Genomic DNA, 13,747 nt, shown 5'->3' on the forward strand with positions numbered 1-13,747 from the left:
AACAACACCAAAGTTCCAGTAAGTGAATTGTAGAGAAAACCAACACCGTTTAAAACAGTTTTTAACCAGACTTTTTTATTATTAGAATTTACGAGGATAAAGATGTTTGGAAACACCTGTAAGCAATTTATGCCTGTTGTGCAGTGACACTGCACGCAACCAGAACATTACATTCAAATAGCACAGCATTGATTGTGAGCAACACAGGAAGCACTGTTCTCTCCATCTGCAGAGTCATAGAAACATAGAAAATAGGAGCAGGAGGCAGCCATTTGAAATAGAGAAATCTGACATTCAACAAATACAAGATTTTTGTTTCAGGGCCAGTGACGCTGTTTAGCAGTAACTATTAATCATTCAACAAGGTGTAACTTTTTAAAAGGGTTTCTACATTGAGACTAAACGTTAAGAGTGGAACATCCTGTCAGTTCAATAATTTCCCATTGATTGCAGATTTTGTGGTGAGGGCCACCCCCCCCCTCTTTAATCAGGGAATTCCACTGGGAAAATGCGTTGAATCACTGACAGCAATTTATGGATTGCTGCATTTAACTGTGCATGTGCAGACTCCAGAAGCTGCTGACAGTTTCAGAGGAGTAAAGACTGTGAACGCCGACAGTTTCACCATCACTACTGCAAAATCCAGGCTGTTTTGCCAGCATGCAGGGTGAAATTACACAAATTTCTCAGAATTCTTTATGTTCTAAAGTTCATTTCTTTCTCCCCCATTCGCCCGAATGCTGGATGCCAATCAACTCAGAGAATCCCTCCTATTTAATCATCTGTAAAATTCTCTTACGAATGGAATTCAGTGATTAAAAAGGGGGCCCTTTATCTCAGCAAAAGTGAACAATCCACCAAAGAAACACAAAACATTTCAAGGTGGTAATATGTCTACCAGTAATTGAAAATTCACTTAATAAGCCATCTAAAATGCCACTGGAACTGATCTGTAGTTATACCCATCTACAGTGACTTTTGGCCTCTGCCTCAATATGAGGAAATGCCAAGCAGTGTGGGGCCCGCTCTTGAAGGCTCACTCAACACATACCCCGTTCCCCACTCCTGGGGAGAAAAAGATCAATTAACTGTGACCCACCCATTGAATGGCAAGCACACTGACTTCAAAAAACAAGATCACTAGGCAGGAACCCCTTGTTTCGCAAATAACCGAGACCCTAATCCCCAAAAGCATGAACCAATTATTTCTAGTCTTCAACTAGGATTGCTAACACAAATACTCATAGCAAATACCATGCAAATCAAAACATACGACTGTGTCATAAAATAAAAGATACAGTAACAAAACCTTCACTGGGTGCAAAACCAAACTATTCAAAACAGATTTGTAGAACCTTAAAGTACACCAGGCTGCCGTTCAGCTCATCGTATCCATGCTAGCTTTCAGAAAGAAAGTATTATCTACTTGCTTCCATTCCTCTGCTTTCTTTCTTCCCCTCTGGTCCCATCTCCAATATTTCTTTTTCAATTATTCACCTAATTCCCTTTGGGAGGCTATCATGAATCCAGTTCCATGTCTGGTAGGATATTTCATGCCCCAAAAATTCTGATTTATATTTAACCTCTCCATTTCTTTGTTGCAAATTTATGCTCTTTAGTTACTGATTCACTTTATCTCCACCTCCCCCCATCTCTATTAGAACCCCTTAATTTTCTTTGCCATAATGAAGAGCCCCAGTTTTTCCCAGTCTTGCCTCATAGCTAAAGCCTATCCTCCTCATTATCATCTTAGTGAATCTTCTTTGCACCCCCTCCATAGTCTGAGCATCTTTCCTAAAGAAAAGGTACCCACACATAAATCAGAATAAAATAGCACTTTCAAAAGGAGAGAAAATTGATCAAGACCATTTTTGAATGAATATTCTCTTTTCTTCCCCGTATCTCCCACCACCCTCCCAGGTCCCGACAATACTATGTTAAATGAAATCTCAGTAGATTCCGGTTATCTTAAAGGGCTGTTCTCTCATGAAATTTACTTCTACCTTGGTGAAGGGAGTGAGGGGTAGGTTTACATTTCCTAATTTTAACTTCTCTTGAAGGTGTTGAATCTTCTTGGTTCTACAGAAGACACCTCAGTGGTTTGCCCAAGAGAGCATACTTCCATGTGTGACACCCAGCCTGGGGTCAGGTCAGAATGTCCTTGCCCAACATTCACAGATACACACCTTCCAACAGAAGTAAATGAAGCGGAATACCTCCACCCACACCCCCCTACTCTGTAGCCAAAAGGCACTGAGGCTGCCTGTAGCATCCCACCATTGCCCAAACTGTGAATAGCCAACCCAGACCAAAGCAGGCTTCAAGCCTTTGCTCAGTACCTCATGCAACAGGATTACTTATTTACGCTTTTGATTCATTATACACAAGATATCATGGGTAGAAAGCTACAAGGACAAGAGCAGCAGGTACAGGGAACACCAAAAACTCCATCAGACACCATCCTGACTTGGAAAAATATATTGCAGTTCCTTCAACGTCACTGGATCAAAATCCTGGAACTTCCTTCCAAACAGCATTGTGGGTGTACCTGCACCACACAGACTGCCGTGGTTCAAGAAGGTAACTCACCACCAACTTCTCAAGGGCAATTGGGGCAGGCAATAAATGCAGGCCCAACCAGCGACACCCACATCCCATGAATGAATTTTTTAAAAAGCAAGTATTATCCCGAAGAAGGGTCACTGACCCGAAACGTTAACTCTGCTTCTCCTTCCATAGATGCTGCCAGACCTGCTGAGTGGTTCCAGCATTTCTTGTTTTTATTTAAGTATTATCCCCATCCCATTGGAGGAGCACCTGGGGAAATAAGGTGTCAACCAACACACACATTACAACTTGTATCTTTAGGCTGACAGTTGACAAATTACATTAGGAGTAAGCAATTTTGGTTTTACAAAGTAAAGGGTTGAGAAGGACTTTCAAGAGCCCCAAAAAGGTCAACTCACTGAGTCTATTGTGCACCCTTAATACTAACCATTATACCATTGCCAATATCAATGGGTTTCTTGGTTTTTTTCTTTTTCTTCTTTTGATTGAAGAAGTCCAAGTCATCTAAATCATCTGTTGCATCTATTAAGAAAAGAAATATATAGAGATGCATCTTTCTAACAACTTATGTTTATATAGCACCTTAAATGTAATAAAACACCCCAAGACACTTCACAGGAGCTTAATAAAACAAAGCATGACACCAAACCACAAAGATATTAGGTCAGATGACCAAAAGCTTGGTCAAAGAGGTAGGTTTTAAGCAGTGTCTTAAAGAAGGAAAGCGAGGTAGAGAAGCAGAGAGGTTTAGGAAGGGAATTCGAGAGCTTAGGGCACAGGCAACTAAAGGCATGGCCACCAATGATGATTAAAATCAGGGATATGCAAGAGGCCAGAATTAGAGGCATGCAGATATCTTGGACGATTGTGAGGCAAGGCCATGGAGGAATTTGAGAACAAAAATGAGAATTTGAAAATCAAGACATTGCTGGACAGGGAGTCAATGCATGTCAGCAAGCATTGCATGAGTCAGGTTTAGGGTGGGTGGAATGTGAAGACCAGCCAGCAGCATGTTGGAAGAGTCAGGTCTAGAACTAAGAAAGGCATGAATGAGGGTTTCAGCAGCCGACGAGTTGAGATGGGATGAAGTTACGGAGGTGGAAATAGGCGGTCTTAGTGTTGCACGAGTATGAAGTCGGAAGCTCATTTCAGGATCAAATATGACACCAAGGGTGTGAACAGCTTAATCTGACTGTTGACAGGGAGAGGGATGGATTCAGTACCAGGGGAATGGAGTTTGGAGCAGGGACCAAAAACAATGGCTTCAGCCTTCCCAATATTTAATTGGAAGAAATTTCTGTTCATCCAGTACTGGATGTCAGATAAGCAGTCTGATAATTCAGCAACAATGGAGTCGTCGAGAGAAGTGGTGGTGAGGTACAGCTGAGTGTTGTCAGCATACATGTGAAAACTAATGCTGTGCTTTTGGATGTTGTTGCCAAGGGGCAGCATGCAGAATAGAAATAGGAGGGGGCCAAGGATGGATGGTGCAGCAGCAGGAAGAGAAGCCACTGTAAGTGATTCTCTGGCTACGATTAGATAGATAAGAATGGAACCAGGTGAGAGGACAGCTGGACGACAGTGCAGAGGTGCTGGAGGAGGATGGTGTGGTCAACCATATCAAAGGCTGCAGACAGGTCAAGAAGCACAAGGAAGGAAAGTTTACCTTTGTCACAGTCACATAGGATGTCATTTGTGACTTTGCTTAGAGCCGTTTTGGTACAGTGGCAGGGCAGAAAACTGATGAGAGGGATGCAAACATGGAGTTCCAGGAAAGATAGGAACGGATTTGGAAGACAACAACAAAGGACTTTGGAGAGGAAAGGGAGGTTGGAGATGGGATGGCAAGGACAGTGGAGTCAAAAGTTGGGTTTTGCGGAGAGGGGTAACAGCAGATTTAAAGGAGAGAGGGACAACACGTGAAGAGAGACAATGGTTTACAATGTCATCTAACATGGGGACCAGGAGGGGAAATTGGGTGATAAGCAGTTTCGTGGGAATAGGATCGAGGGAACAACAGGTGATGGGTCTCATGGACAAGATGAGCTCAGAAAGGGCATGAGAGGAGATAGGAAAGAAACTAGAGTTCGAGGGCTAGTGTTACATTTAAAGCAGAATTGCCCAAGGCTCCCCAACTAGTGTCAGGAAATGACAACCTTTTAGATTTGCACAAGAAACTGGAGGGGCTGAAATGTGGGTGACACAGTGGCGCAGTGGTTAGCACCGCAGCCTCACAGCTCCAGTGACCCGGATTCAATTCTTGGTACTGCCTGTGTGGAATTTGCAAGTTCTCCCTGTGTCTGCGTGGGTTTCCTCCGGGTGCTCCGGTTTCCTCCCACAGCCAGAAGACTTGCAGGTTGATAGGTAAATTGGCCATTATAAATTGCCCCTAGTATAGGTAGGTGGTAGGGGAATATAGGGACAGGTGAGGATGTGGTAGGAATATGGGATTAGTATAAATGGGTGGTTAGTGGTCAGCACAGACTCGGTGGGCCGAAGGGTCTGTTTCAGTGCTGTATCTCTAAATCAAAATCAAAACATATTGATTCTTTAGGAAGCCACTTACAAGCAAAGATGTTATTTTAGGAACCATTATGCTGGTTGCATTGCCTGGTGCTAGGTGGGACCATATGGTTTTACAGACTATCCTCATCAATCCATAAATGATTAATGAAATAAAATTCCTCCATTTGACATATACGTGCAAAACACAATCAGAAAAGCACAGGGTTTATGAAGATTAACCCAATCACAGGACGTCTGGCCAGAAGTCAAAAAGACTCATGCATTTACTTTTTACACTTTCCAGAATTGACATGCGAGCTCCTGGGAACAACTAAGTTCATTGGAACGACTTTATCAAACTAATGCTTCCAAATGCACAGATACACCTCATGATGAGAGATTCCAGCAATCCTCCAAAAGCCGATAAAAAAAGACACTTTTGATAATGATGGACACAACTAGTTACTGGTAGGCGCATCTTTCAGCGCATCTATACTTTTAGATTGCAGAAGTGTGTGTGTGTGTGTGTGTGTGTGTGTGTGTGTGTGTGTGTGTGTGTGTGAGAACTTCATACAGTCGTACTCGAAGTAGCCTCAGTGTTGCCACTGTGATCTGAATTCAGCCCTCTGTGAATGGGGCAAATTCACAGCACCAGCCTCATCACACTACGGAATCACTTTCACTAGATGTCACAATATTGAAAAGTCTGGGCAACAATACTTGTCATAATTTTCCTTACACTCATAGGACAACCTGGGAATCTGGTTGGGCACCAATTTACTCAACCAAATTTGTAATTAAAAAGTCTTTTTGTACCATTCAAACCAACGCAAAGCTCAGCATTATTTCTTCTACTGTTATAATGAGCAATCTCATGGGGCTCCTTGGTTAAAACCTCAAAGGCGATTACTTGACGAGATCCTGCTCCACCACGATAGATTTGAGAATTGGAATGCTGGATGTATACCATATGAATGGGGTCAGATGAAGCTTTGTGAATACTTCAGTTGCACCACCTCATTGTTTCATGGAATATTTAAATAGAACCACACGAAAAACAAATGTAGAAAATATTGCTAGTCAGACAATTTGACTTTTATCTCAAATCTCCAGAAAGAACTCATTGTTTCAAATGGTCAGTAAGCTGACTGGACATTCAGCTCGCTTACAAAGCATTTTGTATTTCACCACTATTCTAACAAATCCTACACTTGCGTTCCACACTGCAGCTGCTAAACAAAAACTCCATGGGGATGAAAGAGAGATTTTAACCTGCTAACTAATGGGGACCAGATCATACCTCAAAGAAATTCCACTGAACAGCTCTTTTTCATTTAAAAAAAGAAAAGTCTACATCAAGTTCTAAAGGAATTAAAGACATATTGCAAGGCTGATAACTGGAGTTACAGAACCTGGTTGCTCTGAATAGAAAATATCCTCTTGAAGCCATAATTAAGCAAAGCTTCAATTTTTTTGGAACAACCTCTTCTACTTAACTACCCACTATTCAGAACAAATCAGATCTATGTACCAATGTGGCTTTGAGTATCTGTTTGCAACATGGTCCTCTGCACGGAAACTATCATAGCAGCTCTGTCAGAGGAAAGAGTGAAGTAGCCACAGACTGCTCATTTCTCATCACCCCTTCCTTCCCACACAGCAAAATGAGTGGGCTCAAAGTCTTTTAAAGCACTGTGTATCAATTCAATTTCAAGTGCCTCCCACATATGCTCTTTTTAGTTGTCCCAGCCTAGTAGCTGCAATACAGGCTCCAACTGGACACTGCCTTGCATAAAGTGACTGGCACTGTCTCAAACCCTCCTGACCATGAGGGAACTTAGTGCATACATGGAGCTCTATCTCAAGCCATTAAAGCTGAAATATTTGGAGAGGAAAAGCTGACTGTGCAATATTTCAAATCAGTTTTGCTCATCCAGGACACAATTAGTGAGAGTTAGAATTCCAGCTTAAAAAAAAATGGAAGTGGGGGTGGAGACAGCAGAAGGGCTTGCCATATCTTCCAAACTTGCCTAAATATGGGGGTTGTCAGAGGATTGGAGAGTGGCAAATGTGACAATCTTATTCAAGAAATGGTGTAAGGACATTCCTAGTAACCACAGGCTGGTCAGTTTAACATCAGTGGTTGGTAAGGTTTTAGAAACAATAATCAGGGAAAAAAAACAAACAGGCTCTTGTAGAGGTTTGAGTTAGAGAGCCAGCATGGATTTGTAAAAAGCAGACTGTGCTCAACTAATCTAGAATTGGCTTAAGGGCAGAAAACAGCGCGTCGTGGCAAACGGTTGTTTTTCAGACTGGAGCATGGTAGACAGTGGCGTCCCCCAATTATATACTTAATGGCACAGTTTGAAAGAGCACGCAAGCAAAGAGGGACCTGGGGGTTCATGTGCATAGATCTTTGAAGGTGGCAGGACATACTGTGACAGTAATCAGCACTTGGGATCTTGAGCTGCATAAATAGAGGTATAGAGTACAAAAGCAGAGAAGGTACCCACCATCTTGTTGTGTGGCACTACCACCATACTAAATGGGATAGATTTTGAACAGATCTAGCAACTCTGTGGGCCATCAGCAGAACTGTATTCAACAACAATCTGTAACCTCGTGGCCCGGCATATTTCCCACTCTGCCATTACCATCAAGCCGGGGTAAGAACCCTGGTTCAATGAAGAATGCAGAAGAGAGGGCATGCCAGGAGCAGCACCAGGCATACCTAAAAATGAGGAGTCTGCCTGGTGAAGTCGCAACACAGGACTAAGCGATCCCACAACCAACAGATCAGATTGAAGCTCTGCAGTCCTGCCACATCTAGTTGTGAGTGGTGGTGGACAATTAAACAACTGTCAGGAGGAGGAGGCTCAACAAACATCCCCATCCTCTACGATCGGGATGGCCCAGCACATCAGTGCAAGAGACAAGGCTGAAGCATTTGCATCCATCTTTAGCCAGAAGTGCCTCGGCCTCCTCCTGAGGTCCCCAGCATCTTGATGCCAGTTTTCAGCCAATCCGATTCCCTCCATGTGATATAAAGAAACTGCTGAAGACATTGGATGCTGCAAACGCTATGGGTCCTGACAACATTCCGGCAATACTACTGAAGACTTGTGCTCCAGAACTAGCCACGCTCCTAGTCAAGCTGTTCCAGTACAGCTACAACACTGGCATCTAATTGGCAATGTGGAAATTGCCCAGGTATGTCCTGTGCACAAAAAGCAGGACAAATCCAACCCGGCCAGTTACCGCCCTATCAGTCTACTCTCAATCACCAGTAAAGTGATGAAAGGGCTAGTCAACAGTGCTATCAAGCGGCACTTGCTCAGTAATAACCTGCTCATTGTTTGGGTCCCACCAGGGCCACTCAGCTCCTGACCTCATTACATCTTTGGTCCAAACATGGACAAAACAGCTGAACTCGAGAGGTAAGGGGAGACTGACTGCCCTTGACATCAAGGCAGCATTTGACCAGTATGGCATCAAGGAGCCCTAGCAAAACTGAAGTCAATGGGATTCAGAGGGAAAACTCTCCACTGGTTGGAGTCATACCTAGCACAAAGTAAGATGGTTGTGGTTGTTGAAGGTCAATCATCTCAGCTCCAGGACATCACTGCAGGAGTTCAGGGTAGTGTCCTTGGCTCAACCATCTTCAGCTGCTTCAATGACCTCTCCTCCATCAGAAAGTCAGAAGTGGGGATGTTCATTGATGATTGCACAATGTTCAGCACCATTTGCAGCTCCTCAGATACTGAAGTAGCCCATGTCCATATACGGCAAGGCCTGGACAACATCCAGGCTTGGGCTGATAAGTGGCAACTAACATTTGCCCCACACAAGTACAAGGCAATGACCATCTCAAAGAAGAGAGAACCTAACCATCTCCCCTTGACGTTCAGTGGCATGACCATCACTGAATCCCCCACTATCAACATCCTGGGGGTCACCATTGACCAGAAACTGAACTGGACCAGCCTCGTAAATGCTGTGGCTACAAGAGCAGGTCAGAGGCTGGGAATTCTGTGGCAAGTAACTCACCACCTGTCTTCCCCAATGCCTGTCCACATCTATAAGGCACAAGTCAGGAGAGTGATGGAATACTCTTCACTTGCTTGGATGGGTATGGCACCAACACTACTCAAGAAGCTTGACACCATCCAGGACAAAGCAGCCCGCTTGATTGGCACCCCATGCACCACCTTCAACCTTCACTCCCTTCGCCACAGACACACAGTTGCAACAGTGTGCACCATTTACAAGATGCACTGCAGCAACTCACCAAGACTCCTTCGACAGCACCTTCCAAACCCACGACCTCCATCAACTAGAAGGACAAAGGCAGCAGATGCATGGGAATACCGCCACCACCTGCAAGTTCCTCTCCAAGCCACACACCATTCTGACTGGCAACTATATCGCCGTTCCTTCACTGTCACTGGGTCAACATCCTGAAACTCCCTTCCTAACAGCATTGTGGGTGTACCTACATCACAAGAACTGCTGCTGTTCAAGAAGGCAGCTCACCACCACCTTCTCAAGGGCAATTAGGGATGGGTAATAAGTGCTGGCCTAGCCAGCAACGCCTCCATCCCCCAAACAAATAAAAAAAGTTATGCTAAACTTTTATAAAGCTCTGGTTAGGCCATAACTAGAGTATTCTGCCCTGTTTTGGTCACCACACTTTAGGAAGGATGTGAGGGTCCTTGAGAGGGCACAGAGGAGAGTTACCAGAATGGTTTTGGGATGAGGCATTTTCGTTACAAGGTTAGGTTAGAAAAGCTAGGGCTGTTCTGCTTGGAGCATGGGATGTGGCATCGTTGGCAAGACCAGCATTTGTAGCCCATCCCTCATTGCTCTTGACAACTGAGTGGGGTGCTTGGCCATTTCACAAGGCAGTTAAGAGTCAACCAAATTTGCTGTGGGTCTAGTGTCATATGTAGAGACCAGGTAAGGATGGCAGATTTCCTTCCCTAAAGGGCATTAGTGAAGCAGATGGGTTTTTACAACAATCGATAGTTTCATGACACCATTACTGAGACTATATTTTATTCCAGATTTTTATTAATGATTGAATTTATTATTGAATTTAAATTCCACCAGCTGCCGAGGTAGGATTTAAACCTGTGTTCCCAGGGCATTAGCCTGGGCCTGTGCATTACGTGTCCAGTGACTAGTGCAAGAGTACGACAGGCTTAAATAAGATAGACAAAGAAAAGCTGCTCCCATTAGCTGATGGTACAAGGACTAGGGGACACAGATTTAAGGTTTTGGGCAAGAAATGCAGGGTGTATGCGAGGAAGAACTTTTTTTCTTTTAACGCAGTGAGCGATAATGACCTGGAACTCGCTGCCTACAAGGATGGTGGAAGAAAACGCAGTGATTTCAAAATTAGATGGGCACTTGAGTCAAATAAACTTGCAGGGTTCCAGGGATACAGCAGGGAAATGAGACTGACTGGATTGCCAGATAGAGAGCTGGCATGGGCTGAATAGCCTCCTTCAGTGCCATATTGACACTATGACCAATATTGGGTTAAAAGAAATTGACCTACCTTTCTTCTTGTTGTCCTCTTCATCTACCTCTAGAACCTTCTCCTCCACATTCTCGGATACTACAGCTTCCCTGGACTCTGTCGCTGGCATCTCCTCTGCCTGTTGTTCAGTGCCATCTTCTTCCAGCATGAAAGGCTTCTTCTTTTTCTTCTTCTTCTTGGTCATAGTGGGATCGAAAATCATCTGTTCGAGGGAGACATCAATCATTGGATCATTCAGTGTCTCAGATACAGTGGTTAGCAAATTCAAAAATATCAAATATCCACCATTCGCTTTAAGAAATTAATTTAATTAAGCTTGAGCTACAAAAAGTGTGCTCCTGTGAAAGATCCTTGATAATTTGTCTACAAGCCCAGAATTTATATCTTAAATATCAATTTAAACTTACAATCAAATCAAGCTACAGTGATTCATTCAACCAACTGGGAGGAAACCGAAGCACCCGGAGGAAACCCATGCAGACACAGGGAGAACTTGCAAACTCCACACAGGCAGTACCCAGAATTGAACCCGGGTCGCTGGAGCTGTGAGGCTGCGGTGCTAACCACTGCGCCGCCCATGATCACATGAAAACAGAGAATGTTTTAAAGAAGCAGGTAAGGGAATATTACTTTAAGGAAGGTCTAGGGAGCAAACCCTAATAGAAAATCCGGAGAGGAACCCCGTAGGCGGTCATGTGTCACCTTTGGCATGTTTCCGGTAGTTCCTGCAGCCATACGTCGTGCTCTGCACTCCTTTGGACCCCACCAGAAAGGCTGAGGGGGGTTTTGACACTTGGGCAACTGACAATCTCCATACATTCGCCCAGGCATGCGCCATGGAGAGGTCACTCCATAGTCGCCTCACAGCGACCGAAACAACACGGAAGGCAGCAGTTATGGGTTATAAGTCCAGCTCAATTGGCGTAGAGATTGGGCGCCACGGGTTGCCTTTGTCGGTGGGAGAGGTCATCGCACCTCACTGGACAGCTAACGCCCGCCTCAAACCGGGCAGCCCCCGGTCAATAAGATTCAGTCCCGCCACAGTCCACCTGCTTCAATAGGTGCTTGGAGCTCCGGGTCATTGCCCGAAAAGCAGACTGCAACACCACACCAAACAGCACGAAAAAAGGAAAGAAGGTACCAGCCCTTCGTTTTGCAAGCTGGAACATCAGAACTGTGTCCCCTGGCCTGTCGGAAGACCTTACACAAATCAACGATTCTCGGAAGACCGCCATCATCAACAACGAGCTCAGTAGACTCAATGTGGACATTGTAGCCCATGATCACAACATGAAAACAGAGAATGTTTTACAGAAGCAGGTAAGGGAATATTACTTTAAGGAAGGTCTATTTTTTCAATCTCTGAAAAAAAATCCTGTTTAGTATTTTGAACTAGGCAAAATAAGAAAACATAATTTGCATATTTTATGACACCATTCTTATCCAATTTGCTCCTTCTCATGGAGCACTGGTATTTTCATGTAAAGATTATAAGGGATGTTCAAGCACACTCCTGAGGACCAGAATTCTCAGTTTAAGTGCACCATTAAATTTGAAGACCCTGATGAGAGATTACATAGGAACATAGGAGAAGCAGGCCATTCAGACAATCGAGGCTGCTCTGCCATTCAATACAATCATGGCTGATCATCCACTTCAATGCCTCTTTCCCACACTATCCCCACATCCCTTTGTCAATGGTATTTAGAAATCTGTCAATCTCTGCTTTAAACACACTCAATGACTGAGCTTCCACAGCCCTTAAGGGTAGAGAATTCCAAAGATTTACAACCCTCTGAGTAAAGAAATTTCTCTTCATCTCTGTCCTAAGTGGCTTCCCCCTTATTTTGAAATAGTGTCCCCTGGTTCTAGACTCCCCAACCAGGGGAAACATCTTACTTGCATCTACTGTCTATCCCTTTAAGTATTTTGTAGGTTTCAATGAGATCACCTTTCATTCTTCGAAACTCTAGAGAACACAGGCCCAGTTTCCCCAATCTCTCTTCATAGGACAGTCCTGCCATCCCAGGAACAAGGCTGGTGCACTTTTGTTGCACTCCTCCTACGGCAATAATATCCTTCCTATGGTAAGGGGACCAAAACTGCACACAGTACTCCAGGCACGGTCTAACCAAGGTTCTATACAACTGAAGCAAGACTTCACTACTTCTGTACTCAAAGCCTTCTTAATTGCTTGCTGCACCTGCATGTTAGCTTTCAGTGCCTTATTGACAAGGACACCCAGGTCCCTTCGTACATCTACACTTTCTAATCTCTTGCCACAGTGGCGCAGTGGTTAGCACCGCAGCCTCACAGCTCCAGCGACCTGGGTTCAATTCTGGGTACTGTGTGGAGTTTGCAAGTTCTCCCTGTGTCTGCGTGGGTTTCCTCCGGGTGCTCCAGTTTCCTCCCACAGCCAAAATAGACTTGCAGGTTGATAGGTAAATTGGCCATTATAAATTGCCCCTAGTATAGGTAGGTGGTAGGGGAATATAGGGACAGGTAGGAATATGGGATTAGTGTAGGATTAGTATAAATGGGTGGTTAATGGTCGGCACAGACTCGGTGGGCCGAAGGGCCTGTTTCAGTGCTGTATCTCTAAATCTAAATACTCTGCACATCTATTCCTCCTACCAAAATGCAAACTTCACATTTTTCCACATTATATTCCATCTGCCACATTCTTGCCCACTCACTAAGTCTGTCCAAATCCCCTTGAAGCCACTTTGCATCCTCCTCACAAAACAGATTCCCATCTAGTTTTGTCTCATCTGCGAACTTGGAAGTGTTACATTTGGTCCCCACATCCAAATCATTGGTAGATACTGCGAACAGCTGGGGCCCCAAGTACTGATCCTTGCAGAACCCCACTAGTTGCAGCCTGCCAAAGCGAGACTAACCCGTTTATTCCGACCGTTTTCTGCCTGTTAAACAATCCTTACTCCATGCCAGTATATCACCTCCTATCCCATGTGCTTTAATTTTGCTAACCAACCTCTTATGGGGGACTTTATCAAAAGCCTTGTGAAAATTCAAGTATACTACACCCACCAACTCCCCTTTATCAATTCTGTTAGTAACATCCTCAAAAAACTCCAGCAGGTTCGTCAAATACAATTTCCCACTCATAAG

At 44.2% G+C, this 13,747-nt stretch overlaps 1 protein-coding gene across 1 annotated transcript in view; it reads right to left on the reverse strand.

Annotated features, from left to right (window-relative positions):
• The window catches only part of eif2s2 (eukaryotic translation initiation factor 2, subunit 2 beta), a 66,806-nt gene that overhangs the window by 34,244 nt on the left and 18,815 nt on the right, over positions 1 to 13,747 (reverse strand). The window contains exons 2-3 of the mRNA XM_068048644.1: positions 10,634 to 10,817; positions 2,996 to 3,090 (exon numbers count right to left, since the gene is read on the reverse strand). Of these exons, the coding sequence (XP_067904745.1) occupies positions 2,996 to 3,090; positions 10,634 to 10,817 (279 nt within the window). The remainder of the gene's footprint in view (positions 1 to 2,995; positions 3,091 to 10,633; positions 10,818 to 13,747) is intronic.

This window comes from Heterodontus francisci, chromosome 16, assembly GCF_036365525.1.
Source record: "Heterodontus francisci isolate sHetFra1 chromosome 16, sHetFra1.hap1, whole genome shotgun sequence".
NCBI classification, from domain to species: domain Eukaryota; kingdom Metazoa; phylum Chordata; class Chondrichthyes; order Heterodontiformes; family Heterodontidae; genus Heterodontus; species Heterodontus francisci.